The following is a 19093-nucleotide window of genomic DNA, read 5'->3' on the forward strand; positions in this document are numbered from 1 at the left end:
CCGCGCGGGGGCGGGGCGGGAAGGGGCGGGGGACCTGCGGCTCTCTGATGCCCCCAGCGGGACCCCAGCACCCATCCAGACCCGCGGGCGAGGCCCCGGTTCCCCTACAGGTGTGTGTGAACCTGTGCCAGGGAAAGGCCCCCTCTCCAGGGAGGCCCCTGGCGTGCCCCCGGGGGTGCGGGACTCCGGACAGCCAAGCGGGCGAGGGGCTGTGTGCCCGGCGGGGGGTTCTCGGGGGGAGGGCTGGTCCTCCAGGTGTGGGCCAGTCTCTGGAGCCAGTGTTCCCCGCTGACGGGAGGGGCAGAGCCTGTGGCCCCGAGGTTGAGGAGCGGCTGTCTTTGGGGAGGTGCAGGGTCAAGGAGAGGCGAATACCCAGGAGGCTGGTCGGTGACCTTTATTTTGTGATTCCGAGGCCAGCGCGGCCGCCTGGGGATATTTATTCCGGGCGCCGAAGGCCGGCTCGCTCCCGGTCGGGCCGCTCGGCCCTTGAGCGGCCCCGAGGGCCGGTGGCGGGGCCCAGAGGGCTTGGGAGCTCCGCGGGGCCGGGAGAGGACAGGTGGGTGCGATGGCGAGTCTAGGACCTCCGAGAGCGGTTGCGCTTCTTGCTGCGAAAATCGATTAATTTCTGGGAGCGGATCTTGAGCTCCGCTCGAGAAACCAGGTCGTTGCTATCGTCCTCGGTCTCCTCTTCGTCTGGGGGGGGGGGGGGGGGGGAGTGAGGGGGGGTGTCCAGGTTCCCAGCCCTGCTCAGATTTCCCTGCCCAGCCTTTTAGACCCCACTTCACCTCCCACAGCCCGTTGCTCTGTTGGGCCCCCGCCCCCCCCCTTTCCCCCGCCCGTACTGACCAAAGAACTTGTCCTTGGGAATGGCAAGGGGGAAGGTGATGCGGGTGTTGTGCGCGGGCAGCTTTCCCTCCAGGTTGGAGTAGAACTGAGGAGGAGGGGGCGGGAGAGAAGACTGTGAGTGGGGCAGGGGCTACCGGGATATCCTGTTACCCCTTCCTCCCACTCCATCCCAAGATATACCCTGGTTCCATACAGCCCCTCTGCCAACTCCTGTTTAACTTTACTCGGGCCCAGCTGTGGCCTTCCTTCTCAGCATGCATCCTGATGCCCAGTCCCACCTCCTGTCCTCCCGCCGGGCCCGCCCCTGGTCCCTGGGGCCCCGCCCCTTGGCGTCTCGAGGCTCCCCCCCCCCCCCCCCGCCCCCGCCCTCTGACCTCCCAGTCCCATTCCTGGCCAGCGGCCTTCTCCCGGGAGAAGTGCGCCCTCTCCCTGGGTACCTCGCGATTCGCGATGTGGCGCAGCATCTCCGGAATGTCCTGTCTGTCTAACTGCGCCTGCAGCGCCAGCAGCTTCTCCTCCACCAGGCCCAGCAGCTTGGGCAGATAGTCACTGGCCTTGGGATCCAGCTCTTTCATAGCGGAGCCCCTGGCCTCCTGTGGCGGGGGAGGAGCTGTGTCAGTTCGGAGGGGTCGGGCCTCAGGCAGATTCCACCCGGAAGGGGCTTTTGCTTCCAGGGGTCCAGCCTTTGAAGGTGAGGGGCCACCCACAGGGGTGGTGCTATCCTCTGTAGGGCCGGGCTGCCGCTGTCTAGGGCCTTGGAACTTCAGATGCTGGACAAGGGGTGGGGGAGGTCTTTTTTTGAGGCAAGAGGAAAATAACCAGAGAGAAGCCATTGCAGGGATGACCTGAAGAAATGGCACCCTGCTGCAGACAAGGGGGGGCTTCTCCTGTCTCAGGGTGCTCCAGTATTGCAGCCGGGTCGCTGAGGTTTTGGGTTGGGGGACAAAGTGTGACTTTTCTCTGGGGGTGCGTCTTGAGGCAGCACAGGGTCTCTGAAGTCTTGGGCCACTTCGGAGTAAGGAGGTTACCCCAAGAACATGGGGTAAGGACTCCCTTCTAAGTGGGCTTCTGATGTTCTGGATGGGGCATGGAGGGGGGGTTCCTATCAATGGGGCTATGGGGCGGACACCCCACCTGAGGGGCTAAGTCCTGAGTGGTTCTGGGTAGGTCTTCCTCAGAGCTCTGGCTGCCCGCTGTGAGGTGGTCCAGCTTGCCCGCCAGGTGCTCCAGGCCCTCCCTCAGGATTTGCATCGCCCATACGGCCTGCTTCAGCTCGGCCTGGGCCTTAGCCTTCCGCTGCTGCTCTGCATTGAGGCTACTCTGCAACACGGCCTGCAGCCTCTGTTCACTGCAGAGAATGGAGAGAGAGCTGTGAGAGTGCAGAGGACCCTGGGCCCTCACCCTCTCCCTCCGGCACTGGGACCTCACCTCACTAGCATGGCCTCCCCTGAGTACTTGTGGTCTTCGAGCTCCTGCTGCAGCTGCTCCTTCTCTTGCTTCAGTTTCAGCAGCAGCTCCATGTTCTCATTCTTGAGCATCTCCAACTGCGTGAAGGTGTCACTCTGCGCCAGGAACCGCCGCACCACCGCCTAGGGCCCACCCAACCCCAGTCAGAGCAAGGGCCTGGACAGGTCCAGCTGCCACCCTTCTCCTGAACCCCAGGGCAAGAAGAGCAGGTGGCTGAGCTGACAGCTTCTGCATAGTGATGCGTAGGGACTCTGAATAGGACTCAGGGCTGTCTCACAGGTGGGTAGCCTGGGACAAATATTTGCTGAGCCCTTCCCTCTATCAGGAATTTGAATCAGCCAAAAATCAGTGTGTGAGGCAGGGTAGCAGTGACCATAGCTTCTTTCTAAAATCAAGGTGCCAGCAACATTCTGGGGAGTGGGGGGGAATCTCGCCCAATCCCATGAGGAAATACTGGCCCGCTGTGGGAGCAATCCTGCCACCAGGCCAATTTCTGAAAAGGCACTGGCCACAGTGCCTCAGATGACACCATAGAGCCAAGTCCTGGAACCCTCGGAGGTCATCCCATGAGAAGAATGGAGGGTTGGGGAGTGCCCAAAGTGGGGGAAACAGACTGGGGTCCAGCAGGATCACTGTTTGCCAGCAGGGAACATAGAGTCTTAGAAAATCTCAAGCAAGACATTGCAAAAAGGGGAACCAGGGCAGGGGTTTGGCTTGCCCAGGGCCTAGGGTGGCACTGGGCAGTTTGCTGGGCCCTAGACCGTGTTATAGGTGATGGAGACACAGGAGAGACAAAACTCCCAGCTTTCACAGGGCCTCCAGGCCAAAGAATTCAGTGTCAATGGTGTAAGACTGAACAGAAGGAGAGGAAATGGTGAGTACAGGCAGTGTGCATGGGTTCTGTTGTAAGGGGCAGCAGAGAAATGGAGCGGTAGCTGAAGGGTTGTTTTTTAAGGGAGCACGTTTGTGTGCTGAGGAGTTGATCCAGGGCACAGGGCTGCGGGCAGCACTCACGTGCGTTTCGGCCACGCCAGTGGCGTCCTTGACCTTGCCGAAGAGCATCTCCATCTGGTACATGCTCCAGCGCAGCTGCACATCCTCCTCCTTGGCCTTCCGGTTGTCCTGGATCGTATCTTCGGACTGCAGCAGCACGTGCTCTCGCTGGGTCTGCTCCAGGTTGAGGTCGGGTCCAGGGTCAGGTTGTGGACAAGGGCTTAGGACAGAGGCCAAGAAAGGGTATCTGGACAGGGGTCAGGGAATAGGTGGGGCCCAGTCTGGGGGTCCCGGGCAAAGGCTTAGGTCAGGTAAGGGCAACCAAGCGGGGATCAGGAGTGCGGGACAGGGCCTTGGTCCTGGCACCCCCGGGTGCACCCACCTTGCGCTCCATGCGTTCGTTCTGCAGTTTCTTCTCGTCTGCGAGTTTCTTGAACTCGGTTACATAGTGCTCGCGGTTCTTGCGCTCTCGGAACACAGTCTCCTCCAGATACTGCAGCTGACTCTGGAGGGCAGGCAGGGGGACAGCAGGACCAGTTGGCATCTACCATGGCTCAGGGTCAGAGCCACAGGCCCAACTGGGCCAGGTTGCAGGGTCCTGAGAGACAAATAGGAGTGGCTCTGGGACAGCTGCAATTCAGATGCTGGGGCCAGGAGACCGTGGTGTCTGGGTAGGATTCCCAGGGACCAGTGAGCTGGCACCTTGGCAGTGTTCTGGGTGTTGAGTGCCTCCTGGTTCACCACGCGCATCTCCTCCAGTTGATGTTTTGTCTTCACCACCTCACTCTCCATGGAGTCCAGACGGTTCTCGAAGTGAAGGCTCTCTTCCTGGGGTGTGAGGAGTGGGGTAGGCCTGTAACCACTGTCCCGGGCCAGGCTGGCCCTCCCACTTGCCTCCCCGTCCCCAGCCATTCTGGTCCCTACCTGTAGATAGGCCTTGAGCTGCAGGTACACATTGGTGATGTGTTCCGCCTCCTCCGCCTTCATCCGAGCCTTCTCCAGACGGTTCTCCAGGTTCCGCAAGATCTAGAGGGAAACAAGTCTGGGCTGAGTCCCCTCCACCCTTAGTTCCTCTTCCCCCCTAGATCAGGATCCCCTTCTTACCCGTCCACCTCCCAGCCCTCCACATCTCACCGGCCGCACCTTAGCCATCTCAGTGTTGCTATCTTGCACCTCTTCCATCTCCAGCTCACGTAGGCTGTGCTGCAGCTGGAGCTCCTCCAGCCACTTCTGCCGCAATCCCATCTGGTGCCGCAGACCATTCCGTTGCTTCACCTTCTCACTCAGCCGGTGGTCCAGGAGCTCCAGGGCCTGCTGGAGGGAGGGGAGCGAGAGCAGGGGTCTGAACCCCGCCAGGTCCTTCCTGCAGAGCTTCCTTCTCCCATATTTTGGTTCCCATCTATCTCTCTTGTCTCTGAACAGCGTCTGACCCTCCTCCTGCAGGTTTTCTATTTTGGTGGCTTCCAGAAGGCCATTCCCTGGTTTTCCGTCCACCTCCCTGTTTGCCCGTGCTTGTCTCCTTTGCCTTTGGAGAGACAGCCCCAGGCTCTTCTCTCCTCTGTCTACACCCACCCCCATCATGATCTCTTATCCAGTCTCAGGGCTTTAAAGGTCACCTGTACACTGAAGACGCCCAAATTTAGCCTTCCCCTGAAAGTCAGGCTCATGTATCCATATCTACACTGCCTTCCAGATGTGTCCACAGGCACCTCAAACCATTGTGACCAATTTGAGGACTTGATCTTTCTCCAAACCTGCCCTTCTCAGTCTTCCCATCTCTGCTCATGCTCGCTCTCCTTCCTTCCAAGTGCTCAAGTCTAAAACTGAAAACTGTCACCCCACTTCTTTTTCTTTTCCTTCTACATACAAGTTGTTAGCAGTTATCTGTTCTATTTCCAAGGTTGCCCCCGAGATTCTTTCTTCCTGTCTACAGCTTTCACCCTAGTGCCTCCAACACCATCTTTCACCAAAATGACTTCCTCCTGGCTTCCGCTCTCGCTCTCTCTGTCATTCCCCACTTACCGGAGCCTTAGCATATAAAACCCGCTCTCTTCATCATGGCCTGCTGCAAGATTCGGCTGCTGGTGACTTCCCTGACGCCCCTCCTACCAGGCTCCCCTCCCTCACTCCCATCTAGCCACACTGGCCTCCAACACTTTACACTTGTTCCTACCCCAGGGACTTTGCATTTGTTGTTCCCTCTGCCTGGGGCATTCCACCCCCCCTCCCCGCCGCTCTCCACCCCCTACCCCCAGATCATCTCCTGCCTGGCCCATTTTCAGCTCAAGCATCACATCGGAAAGAGAGGGGTCTTTGCTGACTCCCACCCCACAGTCAAAAGTGCAAATTCCTGTCCCAGTGGGGACTTGGTCTGGTTTTTTTCACTGCACGATCAACAATACCTAATACCATGCCAGGCACATGGCTGACATGTGATAAAAATTAACTGTGTGAATACATGAGTGGGGGATGGTAGGGAGACAGGACTAGAGGGGGAGGGGGAGAAGGGAGGGAGTCCTGTGGGGAGGGGACCCAGGCTGGAAATGAAGGAGATTGTCAGTGGAGAAGGGGTGGGGCAAACCTGTCCTGTCCTGTTCTTCAGGTATGGCTTCTCTGACTTCCAGTCCTGAATCACTGTCTGGACCACTTTCTCTTCTCCCTGCAAGGAGAGGAACCCAGTCACCACTTACCCAGGCCACCTCTACCTGAGGCAGTGCCCTGTGCTGGGAGTGCTGGTGCTGCCCCTGGAACCTCTTTTCCCTGCACCCTCACCTGGAGCAGGTCCCTCAGCTGTAGTTGCAGCACCCTGTTATCCTCATGTAGCTGGTTCATGGTTTCCTGATTCTTCTTGATGTTCCACTGGGTGCTCTCATAAAAGGCCTTCCGATCACTCTCTGGGGTCAAGTGATGTGGGCAGGTACAAGCAGAGCATCATGGGGGTGGGAAAGGCTTCCCAGAGGGATAGCCTTTTTGTAGTCATCAATTTAATATTATAATAATACTTTGCTTGGAGCATTTATTATGTGTTGGATGCTGAACTAAGAACTTTCCAGGTATAAAATACAGTATGCCAATAGGTGCATATCCACATCATACCCATTTTATAGATGAGAAGACTGAGGCTCAGGCTTATTAGATTGTTCAAGGTCACAAACAGTCTGACTCTTGACCTTCAACCACTCTGCAAGATTTCCCCTATTAATAATAAGACAATAATGGTTTACACCAGGATTTCCCAACCTCAGCATGACTGATACTTGGGATGTACAGTTATTTACTGTGGTTAGTTGCCCTGTGCATTTTGGCATGTTGAGCAGCATTCCCGACCTCCACCCTCTAGATACCAGCAGCACCCTCCCACCCCTAATAACGTGACAACTAGAAATGTCTTTAGCTCTGGCCAGTTAGCTTAGTTGGTTAGAGCATTGGCCTAATACACCGCGATTGTGGGTTCGATCCTCGGTCAGGGCACATCCAAGAATCAACCAACAAATGTATAAATAAGTGGAACAACAAATCGATATGATATCTCTCTCTCTCTAAATAATTAATTAATTATAAAAGCCTCCAGACTTTGCCAAATGTCCCCTGGGGAGCAAAATGGACCTCTTCCATTGAGAACCACTGGTTTGCAACTTATAGTGTTACTATGTGCCACTGCTCTAAGCACTTAACACATTTCAACGACCTATGGTGTTGTACTGTTATCCCCATTTTACAGACGGAGAAACTGAAAGCAATTAGGTTACTCTTAGTGCCCAAGATCAAACCATTAGTATATGCAGAGCCAGGGTTTGAGCCCAGAATGTCTGTCCCTAGAATCTATGTTTTTCACCACTCCACACATGATAGAGAGTTGAAATTACACAAAAGTATGAAATACAATCCAGTTGACTTCTGAGTCCAGGAAAAGCTTTTGCTTTTGTTAATCTTCACCCAAGGAAATTTTTTCCATTGATTTTTAGAGAGAGTGGAAAGGAGGGGGAGAGGCCGACAAAAAGAGAAACATGTGAGAGAGACACATCGATTGGTTACCTCCCCCAAATGCCCCGACCCAGGCTGGGGATTCAGCCTGCAACTGAGGTACATGCTCTTGACCTGAATCAAACCCCGGACCCATCAGTCAGAGGGCCGATGCTCTATCCACTGAGCCAACCAGCCAGGGCCAGGAAGTTTTATGAGATGAGTGTTTACCGCCAGCACTGATCACCTGGATGAATCTGTGAAGCACCCTGGCCACACCATGCCTGGTCAGAGGGCTGGGTGGACACTGCTGACTAGGGGCCATTTGATGCCCTTTGGAGCCCTCTTACCTAATACTTGTATCTTCTTTTGTAACTCAGCCATCTGCATTTGGAGAGCGACCTTCCCGGGGCTGGCATAGATGGGTCCCTTGGAATGGACTGGAGGCCAGGCCTGCCCCGCGACCTTGCCTCTAGGGCGGCTTTTGGCCTGATCTTGACTGCGCTTGGACTTGGAAGAAGTCGGAATCTGGTCCTGAGCAGGCACCGTGGCACTGGTGGCGGCCATCCAGCACAGGGGAGACGTCATGATTGGGTAGGGGACAAAGGCTCCAGGGGGCTGGGGGGGCGCCGGGGAATCGCCTCTGTCCGGGATCCGTCGGTTCGGGTTTCTGTGGCTGAAAAGGCACTTTCCTACCGTTTGGCTGAGCCTAGCAGCATCTCCCGATTGCTAGGTAACCTCCACCCCGCCTGCCTATGCGCTCCCATGGAAACCGTCCGCGTACGGCACCACTGCTCTCATTGGCTGGTGCTGCGGAGGGGCGCGCCCAACAGGGGGCGGAGCAGAGTCGCGCCGCCACACGGTGGGGGAGGGTTCTTTAGAGTCACGTGTTTGTCTTTTTTTTTTCCTCCTCCTCCCACCCCAAACCCACCGGGTGTTCGCGCGTTTTTCAGGAACTTTCTTTTGCGATTGTAGAACCCGCCACTCCCAAGATGGAGACACCTTGCGCCGCCATTAAGCGCAAACCTTCAGAACTCTAAGGCTTCGTAGTCCTATCCAAGATGGCCGTCCGGGTTCCGGCATCTCACGTGCCACTCCCAACATGGCGTCCCCGAGCCGCCGTCCTGGCGCTCAGCGTGTCACAGGAAGTGACGCGTCCACAACTTCCGCTTTTTTTCTGCTGGAAGAACTGTGGGCTGCTGGGCTAGGGGGGGCGCGGTGAATACTGACCTTTGCCCTTGCTTCGTGTAAGTGATGAATTAGCGGGCCGGTGGGAACCCCAATTTCCTGTTGAGGTCCCTGAGGGTGTGCGTCGGCAGAGGGGGAGGCTCTTCACTCCTTCGGCCTCTTGGCGGGAATTGGTTGGCTCGCTCTCCCCCCGCTGGGAAGCGGAGGTTTTGAGATCCCACCATTGAGACGGGCCAGGTAGGAAAGGTCTCGTCCGATATATTTTCCCATGAGCCCCCATTGCCCGGAAGCGATGGAGGAATCCAATTGGCTGGAGGGAGCCCTCGGCCGCTGACCGGCAGCTCCCTCCTTGCAGCGCGTCTGCCCGCAGCCGGCTTCCTCCCCCCGGGCCCGCTTCCGGCCCCCGAGCCTCTAGCGAGATGTTGCTGCTGGTGCTGCTGCTCCCCGCGTGCTGGGCCGTGGAGGTCCGGCGGCCTCGGGGCGTCTCCCTCACCAGTGAGTCCGCCGCCGCGTGGGGGGTCGGGTTGGAGGGGCCGCTGTGCTCCTCGGGGGGCACTTACAGCCTCTGGCCTCCGTGTCCCTGCCTCTGGGTGGGGAAGGTGGCAGCGCTCAGCAATGGATGGAAGCAGAGGTGCCCTTAGGTTGGGGGGCCTCTTCCTGCGCTGGGCTGAGTCTCTTGCTCACCCCCCCAGACCATCACTTCTACGATGAGTCCAAGCCTTTCACTTGCCTGGACGGCTCGGTCACCATCCCTTTTGATCAGGTCAACGATGACTACTGTGACTGCAAGGATGGCTCGGATGAGCCGGGTGAGTTTCTCCCCATCCATCCGTCCATCCATCCATTCATTGCACCGGTATTGAGCGCCTGGGCAGTGCCAGGCCCAGCACCCGCAGGTGGGAGAGAAGGCGGGGCCTGTGGGCGACAGGGACAGGTGAAGGCGGGGGAGGGGGGAGTTGGGGGGCCTGTTCTGAGGGTCTTGGTGAAGAGAGTCAGGAGGGGGCCTGGGAGAATTCCGTCTCAGACCTTGGGTGTGCAGCTGTCTCTCTTCCCCTTACTCGGCACCGGTCTACTTCTCTTGTGCCCTCTGTGTGCGTGTGTGTCGGGGCTTCTGTCGGGTGGACGTGAGGGGTAAGGCCTGCACACTCGGAAAACTCCCCTCCCTCTTCCTTCTTCCCCAAGGCACGGCTGCCTGTCCTAACGGCAGCTTCCACTGCACCAACACTGGCTACAAGCCCCTGTACATCTCCTCCAGATGGGTCAACGATGGAGTTTGTGGTGAGTGAGATCCCGCTGGCGTGGGGGAAGGAGGGGTGGGCGGAGGAGGAGGAGACACTGCTACGCCTGACGGTGCCCCCTCCTCTGCCCTAAGACTGCTGTGACGGGACGGACGAGTACAATAGTGGGATCGTCTGTGAGAACACCTGCAGGTACGGGGAACCCCCCCCCCCCCCCAACCCCCAGGACCTTGCCTTGCCCTGCCCGGTGAATCAGGCACCCTCTCTTTTCTGTGTTTGAGCATCGAGCGCTCAGTCTGTGCCAGGTGCCTTGTGAAGGCTCCCTCTGGCCGGGAAGCAGGTGCAGTCATGTGCATGTTCAACAGGTCGAGAAGCTCAAGTTTAGAAGGAGAATGACTTCTTCAGGGTCACGTAGCTAGGAGATAGCAGAGCTGCTTCTCGAACCCAGGACAGCCTGACTTGAGACTCCGTGCTTTTAATTGCTGCACTGGAGCAGGGACTGGAAACTGAAACGGCAGGCAGGTCACCTGAATGCCAGAAGCAGGCTGAGCATAAGGCAGCGGGAGTGGTGGGGACGGTGGCATCTGAAGGGGCAGCTGCCCTCGACTCCTGTCAGTTGAGGGCAGGTGATAAGGACCTGGTTGGTTTTTCAAGGAAAACGAATGTTTATGTATGTAAACGCTTCTGATTGAAGACCTTTTGTGTAAGCAGAGGGTTGATCACACACAGCGTGCTTACGGCCAGATTTCCCAGGAGTCTGTGATTCTGTGCTTTTCTCTCCTTTCTCGGGAGCCAACTTCCAGCCTCACCTCCCAGCATTCCCTACTCCCTTTCCTGACCCTAAGGTGGGCGAACCCTGTCCACTGTCTCCTCCCAAGGACAAGGATTTGGGGCTCCGAGGCCAAGAGCGTCTGGGAGATGGAGGAGGAGGGTTCGCTCTCTGGTCTTTCCCAATATGGTGGCGGCAGGTGGGGTTGAGCCCAGTTGGAAGAGCAGATCTGATGGGTCCTCAGTGCCCCCTGGTGGTGCCTGTGTGTCCTCTCACGCCAGGGAGAAGGGCCGCAAGGAGAGAGAGACGCTGCAGCAGATGGCAGAGGTCACCCGCGAGGGCTTCCGCCTGAAGAAGATCCTCATCGAGGACTGGAAGAAGGCCCGGGAAGAGAAGCAGGTGAGGGGCCCCGGGGCTGACCGGAGGCCTGGGGGCATGGTGTCCGCGGCCAGTTCCTGTCTGCGCCTTCGTTTTCTCGTTTGTCCACTTGGCGTGAAGCTGTTGGTTAGGTCGTTACCAGGTCCACAGTGGTGAGCACAGGCGTGGAGCGTCAGGTGGCAGCCTGAAGGGGGCTGGCGGAGTTCGCTGCCCCCCAGAACAGGAGGGGTGCCTCTGCACCCCGGGTCTGTGGGTCTGTTGTCTGTAAGGTGGGGCTGATGACTGTGTGACTAGGGAGGACTCCAGACCGTGTCAATCAGCCGCAGCTGGGCTAGTTCAGTAGGGTGTGTGCTTTGGGGGCCGGAGGAGAGTGTACCCCCAAGTGTGTGTCTCCCTCCCCTGCCTTCCATTCCCTTGGCTGTTTGATGGGTCAGAGTTCTCAGCACTGCTTCTGGGCTCCTGTTCGGCCTACTGAGCAAGGGTTCCAGCCCAGGGAAGGTTCCAGGTCTTTCTCCGCCATCCCCAGGGCCTGGCTACGGAGGACCCTGGGGCCGTGAGCTCCATCCTAAGCTCAGGGGGTAGTGGGGGAACTATGTGGTGAAGGTGTCTCCAAGCGACCTTTGCCCTCGTGGCGAGTTGGGAGGATCATAGCAGCATTCCACGCTGAGGTGTCAGCCGAGGTCTCAGGAGAACAGTGCTGCTGTGGGTGCTCGGGTAAGACCCTGCAGCTTGGGACCCAGTTCCTAGGCTGGAGCCCATCCCGCACACTCAGTCCTTCTTGAAATATCCACAGAGGCCCAGGATGTGCTGGGCACTGGGCATGAGGCTGGAAGCTCACCAGGAACTGCCTCAAGGGTGCATTGTCCGGTGGGAGGGACAGACGGACAGAACATGATGCCCAGGGTTGCTGGGCAAAAAGAAGACACTCTTGCCTGGTCCCTGGTCTTCGCGGCAGGAAGCAGGGAGACTTCCTGGAGGATGAGGTCTCCAAGCTGAAATCTGTGGGGGATTCATGGCAGCCAGGTAGAGTGCTCCAGATGGAAGGGGCGCACGTGTGAAGAACGAGGCAGAGAGCATTTGCAGTCTGAATGTTGGTTGTTAAGACAGTTGGAGCCTAGAGTTTAAAATTGCCCGGCTGGTGTGGCTCAGTGGTTGAGCGTTGACCTATGAACCGGGAGGTCATGGTTCAGTTCCCGGGCAGGGCACGTGCCTGGGTTGCCAGCTCAATCCCCAGTGAGGGGCGTGCAGGAGGCAGCCAATTGATGATTCTCTCTCATCATTGATATTTCTCTCTCTCTTTCCCTCTCCCTTCCTCTCTGGAATCAATAAGAAATATGTATATTTAGAATAGCAATAGGGCCCTGGCCAGTGTTCCCACTGGTCAGAGCATCGGCTCATGCAACGAAGTGTTATGGGTCCGATTCCTGGGTTGTGGGTTTGATTCCCAGCTGCAGTCAGTGCGGGAGGCAACCAGTTGCAGCGTCTCTCTTACTTCGATGTTTCTCTCTCTCTCCTGCCCTCCCTTTCACTGGCTCTAAAAATCAATGGGAAAAATATCCTTGGGTGAGGATTAACCAAAAAATAAAATAAAAAAAAGATAGCATTGGGGCAGGTGGAGCTGGAGAGGCAGCCGGGGCCTGGTCACACGGGGCCTCGAAGCTACTTTAAGGTGAGTGGGCCGCAGGGAACCACAGCAAGCGGGGGACCCAGGAGGGTGTGAGTTTTGGAAAGGTCCTGCGGTTGCCCCTGGAGTAGAGGCGGGGAGGTAGCAGTCTGTGAGGAAGAAAGTAGAACAGAAGGAAGAGCTGGCCCCTTGCCTTCTCCCCATCCAGCAAAAGCTCACTGAGCTGCAGACCGAAAAGAAGTCCCTGGAGGACCAGGTGGAGATGCTGCGGACGGTGAAGGAGGAGGCTGAGAAGCCAGAGAAGGAGGCCAAAGACCAGCACCAGAAGCTGTGGGAAGGTATGGCACAGGGTGGCCAGGACCAGCCCGGGCCCAGGAGACTTGCTCCTCGTCCATTTGTCTGTTTTTCCTGCTGCCTTTCTGGATCACGCGCCTCGGTGCCCCACGTGCCTAGTTATCTTCGACTGTGTGTTGGCCACCGTACTTGACAGTCATTTACAGGAGCAATTTGTAGCCTGGGATGAGGAGTCCTTCTCCAGAGAGAAGGGACTTTTCCTCCTGCCAGCTACGCAGGATTCCCAAATCCAGGTTCAGGCTGGAGCTCAGATCTGAGCGAAGGCTGGGTGAGTCCCCATCCAGCCTCGCGCCCCCTGAGCGGGCAGCCCCCTGGCGGCCACAGTGGCGTGTCTGCTGTTAGGCTCCCCACCTTGGACTGATTTCCATCTCCTTGGCCCCGCAAGTTCTCATCAAGACAGACACATCCAGAATTGGCAAGTCCTTTAGGGCAAAATCAGCCTCCGCATCTCTCACCCTTCCAAGTGCTTCGTTGCCCTGGCAGTTCCTCCTGCCTTGGTTGGTTTTAAGATGTTTCTATGCTGTGTTCAGCATTTTCTTGCCACTGGCAGGTCATGTCACCATTCCGGGAAATTGGAAGCCTTGGTCCTTGTTCTCAGTCAGCTCCGTGGGGGACACACTGTGGAAGCCGCATAGGAGGGGGCGATGGGACAGACTAGTCAAAGGACAGCACTGCTGGGAGGTTTGGAGGTGCGGCTCCAGCTGTTCCTACGCTGGTAGCCAGGAACTGGCAGCCCCCAAGCTGTTGATGTTCTCCATCTCCCTGGGCGTCTGCTGCGTTCTTCCTTCCCCCTCTCTCAGCCCTGATTTGTCATAATCAATAATTCAGTAGTTTATCGAACAAGTATCTGCTGAGTGCCAGGCACAGCCCAGTGCCAGCAGCACCGCATTGAACAAGATGGAGAGGCCGCTGCCTGCAGGGGAGCAGGTGCAGAGGCCCGAGTGATCGTGTCTGGTTTTTAAGGAGCAGCAGGCCAGCCATGTGGCAGGAGGGAGAGGCAGGGCGGGGACTGATGGGGCGGCCGTACAGGGCCTGAGGGACCGTGGAGAGGACTCGGCTTTTACCCTGAGTGAGGCGGGAGCCAGGAAATCAGGGGAGTGAGGGTCTACAGAGCCCCCTGCCCGAATCCCAGGGCTTGTTGGGTGGAGACGCGTGCAGGGACTCCCCCTCCTCCTCTCCTCAGTGGAGGCCGTGTCCCCACGCTCTGGCCTCCAGTCATCTCCTCTCCTGGGTGGTCTTTGGCTGACACCTTCCCTCTGCTTAGAAATACGCTCAGACCTCTACCGCCCAAGCCCCTCCCCTCCAGTGCCGGGAAGCCAGGCGGCCTCTCCTGCCCCGAGTGAACCTGGCTTCCTTGACTCTGTCCTGGCTTTCCTGTTCCTTAAGTCTGTGCACTCTTCCTCCCCCTCCTCCTCCTCCATGGCAGCCTCTGCTCCAGATGACAGTTTTCCTGCTTTTTCCTGGCGGCCCACACGCTCCTGCTCAGTGGGCCCAAGACCTGGTGCCTCTTCGGGGCTGGGACCCTGACCTCTGGCTTCTTCTCTCTTTGGTTCCCCAACCACAAACCCAGCGGTACCGGATGTAACTGCCCCTAGATGTCTCGGCCCCCAGACTCCCAGGTCACCCCCCTTGCCTGGTCACACTCCACCCCAGCCTCCATTCCCCACCCTCCATGTCGGAGAGAGAGCCTGGTGGCGTGCTGGGGTCTCTATTGTGGGGGCCTCCCAGACATGGCAAACCTGTGGCCTGGTCCCCAGCCGCCCCTTGCGTGGTCTCCAGCCCCTGCTTGTTTAGATCCGCGTCCCAGGGCTGTGCTGGGCTGCCCCCCACAGTGGCCTGGCTCAGGGCCCCAGGGCCCAGCATAGGGCCAGGCACACGGTCAGCTGCGTGGGGTGTGGGGGAGGGCAGGTTTCGGGGTGTGGGGAGCCAGTGGGCAGAGTGGAGGATGACAGCTGGCCCGTCCACAGAGCAGCAGGCCGCCTCCAAGGCCCAGCGGGAGCAGGAGCTGGCGGCCAGTGCCTTCCAGGAGCTGGACGACAACATGGACGGGGTGTGAGTGTCCCCGCCTGCCCCGGCCTGGGTCCCTCCCTCCCACCTGCCCTAGAAACCAGGCAGCCCACCACCTCCTGGCCATGGGCCTGAGCTGGTCCCAGGCTCTCTCACGTGTGAGATGGGCTAGAACAGGCCGGTGGTGGTAGAGATGGGGACACTGACCTCCCAAGGAGCTGAGTGAGGTGACGAGGGATCCCACTATTTCCAGGCCTCTGTGGTCAAAGGCAGACCCTTTGGACCCGGCTGTGCCTTTGACCCCAGGCTAATGGCTCAGTGGAGGGTGGGCTGCCGGGAACCGGGAGGCTGGGCAGGCGCCCTGGTGAGGACCAGGGAAGCAGAATGGGCGGGCGAGCCCTTCCCTGGTTGGTAGTGGTGACTGTGGGGGACAGACTGGCCATCGTGGTTGTGGGCCCCTCTGGGTGGAGGGCCCCGGGCGGAGGGCAGGTGGATGTGCTGGTGCTGAGGGTGGAAGGAATGGATGCTGCTGGTGGTGAGGAGAGGGTCTCGAGAGACACGGGTCCAGGTGTCTTAATCCCACCTCTGTCTGTCCCTCCTCGGAGCCTCTTCAATGTTGGAGAGACTTAAGGAAGGGATGGGAAGCAGGGGAGATCCCAGGGGTGGGGGCTGGAGGGGTCCTCACCCTAGAGCTCACCAACTTCCTGCTGCTCACCCGTGGGCTCTGCCTGCACCCCTGCAGGGTCTCGGTGGCCGAGCTGCAGACCCACCCAGAGCTGGACACAGATGGGGACGGGGTGCTATCCGAAGGGGAAGCCCAGGTACCCCCCTGCCCCCTGGCCTGGGACTCCTGGAGGGGATCGCCTCACGTGACTGAGGGCCAGGGGGGTGGCCAGGCTGGCTGTGGGCTGCTCCCACGGAAGGCTCCCCACTGGCGCCAGGCCAGGACTGCGGGCGCCTGGGCTCGGGTGGGAGCCAGGAGGGCAGCCGCCCAGCATCACTTCTCCCTGCCCTTTGGAGCCTGGGTCACGTGGTGCCACCGGGTGTCCGGTTAGGTCAGAGCCAGCTTTCCCACCCACGTGTCCCACTGGCTCCTCGTGTGTGCCCGGTGTGCACTCCTCACAGTCATGCCCTCGGCTCTGCACAGTGCGGACCTGCTCCTCCGTCCCTCTGTCCACCACGTCCCTGCTGGGTCCCTCTGTCCCTCCTTGGCCTCGGCCTCTCCCTCTGAGGGCCTAGCCCTCTCCTCCCTCCCGAGTCTCCAGTAGGTACCCCTGTCCCTCCCCTGGTGATGGGTTCCTCTTCCCACCGGCCTGTGCTGCCCCCTTCTGGTGGCTGCACTGCACTCATCCTGGCCCAGGCCTGGCCTTGGCAGTCAGCTCGCCCGCCCCTGGCCCTGCAGCCTGAGGTCCCCCTTTATAAGTGGCTGGGGAACAGGAGAGGCTCTGGAGGCCCCCATCTTGATGCCACCTCAACACACGCACACAGACCCTGCTCGGGGGAGACTCACAGACGGACCCTACCTCCTTCCATGACCGCGTCTGGGCCGCCGTCAGGGACAAGTACCGGTCCGAGGTCAGTGGGGGAGGGGATGCGGTCCTGCCCTCGCCCTTCCTCCCCAGCCCCCTGATGCTCACAAAGGAACTGCCTCCAGTTCTGGCACTGGGCCACCTTGGCCAGCTGGCCACCCAACCCCCTCCCAGCTGTCTGTCCCTCCCTCCAGGCCCCTTAGGAGGGGGAGGCACTGAAGCCACCCTTGGGGCAGTGGTGTGAGTGTGGATCCTGCCCCTGGGGTTGGAGGTAGAACCCCAGTCCACAGCACCCAGCACCCTGCACATCCACCAGGTTCTACCCACCACTCCGCCAGCACCTTCGGTGCCTGACCTCACGGACCCCAAGGAGGAGCAGCCCTCGGTACCCTCACAGCCCGTGGAGGAGGAGGAGGAAGAGGAGGAGGAGGAGGGAGAAGGAGAGACGGAGGAGGAAGAGGAAGAGGAGGAGGATTTCCAGGTGCAGGGGGAGCAGCCCAAGGTGTGTGTGTCGGGGAGAAGGGGTGGGGGACTGGAGGCAGGGTCACTCGCTGACCTTGACCCTTCCCCAGGAGGCCCCACCCCCACTCGCGCCCCCCCCAGCCAGCCAGCCCCACGGAGGACAAAATGCCGCCCTATGATGAGCAGACGCAGGCCTTGATTGACGGTGAGTGCTCGCTGGGCCTGGGCGGGAGGGGACGCTGCCCATACCTGTTCCCCTTGCCTTCACCTGTAGGCACCCAAGAACCAGGCCTGGAGGGGGCATCTGGGGCCTGGGGAGGCCAGTACCACCCCGGCCAGCCCCAGGGCCTCTCTGCTTCCTCACCGGGTGCTGCTTACTTGTGCCATCCTCATGGGTGGGGAGCCAGTGGCGCCCCAGGAGCCCTGGCCCTGATCCCTTGGGAGCCACGAGCCTGGGCGGTGGGGTGGGCTCTGCAGCTGGCGAGACCCGCAGGGCCTTCCTGGTGCGGTCTTCCCCAGAGCAGGCCTGGGGGCGGGGAAGCAGGCGTGTCCAGCCACCCCCCCACCCTCTTCCTGGATTTGGGCAGGGGCCCCTGACCTTGCCCCCACTCTACCCCCCCAGCTGCCCAGGAGGCCCGCAACAAGTTTGAGGAGGCCGAGCGGTCCTTGAGGGACATGGAGGAGGCCATCAGGTATGAGCGCGGGCTGGCTCCCCAGAGGTGGTGACGATAGGTGGTTGCCGAGGCAACTGTTGCTACCAGGCTGGGTGGCTCCTGAGGGGTGTCCCCAGGTGGCAGGGAGCCGGAGCCCAGCCCACACGGCCCTCCACTCATCATGGGGACGCCCAGCGCGGCCCTGAGTCGGCGTGGACACTGCTGCCCCTCACCACGTGGCCTTCCCTTGCAGGAACCTGGAGCAGGAGATTTCCTTTGACTTCGGCCCCAGCGGGGAGTTTGCCTACCTGTACAAGCAGTGCTACGAACTCACCACCAATGAGTGCGTCCCCCTCCCATCCCCCAGGGCGGGCGGGCAGGCGGGTGGACTTGGAGGGTCTGAGCCTGAGCAAGGCCACAGGGGGTACACACCCTCCCCCACCCCGTGTGTGGGGGTGTCAGGGGGGCTGGGGTCCTGTGTGCCCCACCCACCAGTCCTGTCCTATATGACAGGTATGTCTACCGACTCTGTCCCTTCAAGCATGTCTCACAGCAACCCAAGCTCGGCGGCGGCTCTCCCACCAACCTCGGGTGAGTGGGCTTAGGCGGAGCCCCCTCCCCCTTGGCACCCCCAAACCCTAGCCAGCCCACCCTCAGCACCCACTCTCCGCAGCACCTGGGGCTCGTGGGCTGGCCCCGAACACGACAAGTTCAGCTCCATGAAGTACGAACAGGGCACTGGCTGCTGGCAGGGCCCCAACCGTTCCACCACTGTGAGTGGGTGGGGGAAGGCGGGAGATGGGGTGAGCGGTGTGGAGGACCAGGCCTGGCAGAGCCCCCCCGAGCCCCACCTGCCCACCCCCCCAGGTGCGCCTGTTGTGTGGGAAGGAGACGATGGTGACCAGCACCACGGAGCCCAGTCGCTGTGAGTACCTCATGGAGCTGATGACGCCTGCTGCCTGCCAAGAGCCACCCCCCGAGCCGCCTGCAGACAGCGACCACGATGAGCTCTAGCCCTGCCCCGCCAAGGTGGACGGGGAGTGGGTCTGCCCGCCTGGACGGGCGGGGGGTGGGGGGGTTCAGTGGCCACGGTCTAAGGAAGACAGATCTGGGTTGGCACCACCTCTGCCCACTTGTGTTCCATCGTCTCTTTCTCTGGCCCCAGAACCTCAAGGCATGGAACGAGCCTCAGTGGTGCCACCTACCCGCCCATCTGGACGAAGGCCTGCCCCTCTGAGTCTCCTTGCCCTCCCCACAGGCAGGAACCGTGAGGGGCCCCCCCCGCCCTGCTCTTGGGGGGTCAGGCTGGGCAGAGCATTTGCCCAGGCCTCATGGGCCTCCAAAATGGACTAAAGGAGTGCACCCTCCCCAGGCCGTAGCCTGGTGACTCACTGCCGCCCCCCCCCCCTTCCCCCCGCTCCCCCCCTTCCCCCATGCCCCTGCCCATGGTGTCTGCCTCCCCTGCTGGTGGGGACTGAATAGACTGTGACCTTGAACAATAAATGATTCCCCAACCCATATGTGTCTCCTTTGCTTGGCTGGGCCAAGGTTGGGCACAGGGCAGAAGGCAGGGGCCACAGCTGTCTGCAGACCCATCAGGCTGGCTCCACGGGTGAGATGAC

General features: G+C 59.9%; 2 protein-coding genes across 3 annotated transcripts; one reads left to right on the forward strand and one right to left on the reverse strand.

The window, feature by feature from the left end:
* Positions 1 to 117: 117 nt before the first annotated feature.
* On the reverse strand, positions 118 to 8748 carry ODAD3 (outer dynein arm docking complex subunit 3). Of its 2 annotated transcripts, XM_070416089.1 has the most exons (14): positions 8500 to 8748; positions 7620 to 7945; positions 6079 to 6200; positions 5888 to 5965; positions 4441 to 4620; positions 4231 to 4332; positions 4009 to 4134; positions 3689 to 3811; positions 3328 to 3480; positions 2275 to 2435; positions 1981 to 2194; positions 1284 to 1439; positions 847 to 931; positions 118 to 693 (listed from the first exon to the last, which is right to left on the reverse strand). In XM_070416089.1, the coding sequence occupies exons 2-14, from the start codon at positions 7855 to 7857 to the stop codon at positions 575 to 577; spliced, it is 1857 nt and encodes a 618-aa protein (XP_070272190.1). In that variant the 5' UTR covers positions 7858 to 7945; positions 8500 to 8748; the 3' UTR covers positions 118 to 574. The 2 variants fall into 2 exon arrangements, with proteins under 2 accessions (XP_070272190.1, XP_070272191.1); XM_070416090.1 differs by having other exon boundaries at positions 120 to 693; positions 4450 to 4620; positions 7620 to 8748.
* PRKCSH (PRKCSH beta subunit of glucosidase II) lies at positions 8492 to 18989 on the forward strand. The gene is given in 19 exon segments (XM_070416091.1): positions 8492 to 8694; positions 8813 to 8952; positions 9150 to 9266; positions 9640 to 9735; positions 9830 to 9887; positions 10746 to 10863; positions 12675 to 12804; positions 14788 to 14872; positions 15570 to 15648; positions 16316 to 16402; positions 16673 to 16858; positions 16929 to 16949; positions 16951 to 17023; positions 17441 to 17510; positions 17725 to 17814; positions 17985 to 18062; positions 18145 to 18244; positions 18339 to 18500; positions 18637 to 18989. Coding segments are annotated over 17 exon segments (1611 nt in total). The 5' UTR covers positions 8492 to 8694; positions 8813 to 8876; the 3' UTR covers positions 18486 to 18500; positions 18637 to 18989.
* Positions 18990 to 19093: the final 104 nt, after the last annotated feature.

The sequence above is a fragment of the Myotis yumanensis genome, unplaced genomic scaffold (genome assembly GCF_028538775.1).
Source record: "Myotis yumanensis isolate MYYU_CA2020_CCGP unplaced genomic scaffold, mMyoYum1.0.hap1 SCAF_5, whole genome shotgun sequence".
NCBI lineage: Eukaryota > Metazoa > Chordata > Mammalia > Chiroptera > Vespertilionidae > Myotis > Myotis yumanensis.

Excerpts from the sequence above, each read along its gene's own strand:
- ODAD3 (XM_070416089.1), bottom strand. The coding sequence starts at position 7,857 with ATGACGTCTCCCCTGTGCTGGATGGCCGCCACCAGTGCCACGGTGCCT. Across the intron at positions 4,621-5,887 it reads TGAAGAACAGGACAGGACAG|CAGGCCCTGGAGCTCCTGGA; the intron begins GTTTGCCCCACC and ends CCCTCCCTCCAG. Across the intron at positions 2,436-3,327 it reads CTGGCGTGGCCGAAACGCAC|GCGGTGGTGCGGCGGTTCCT; the intron begins GTGAGTGCTGCC and ends GGTGGGCCCTAG.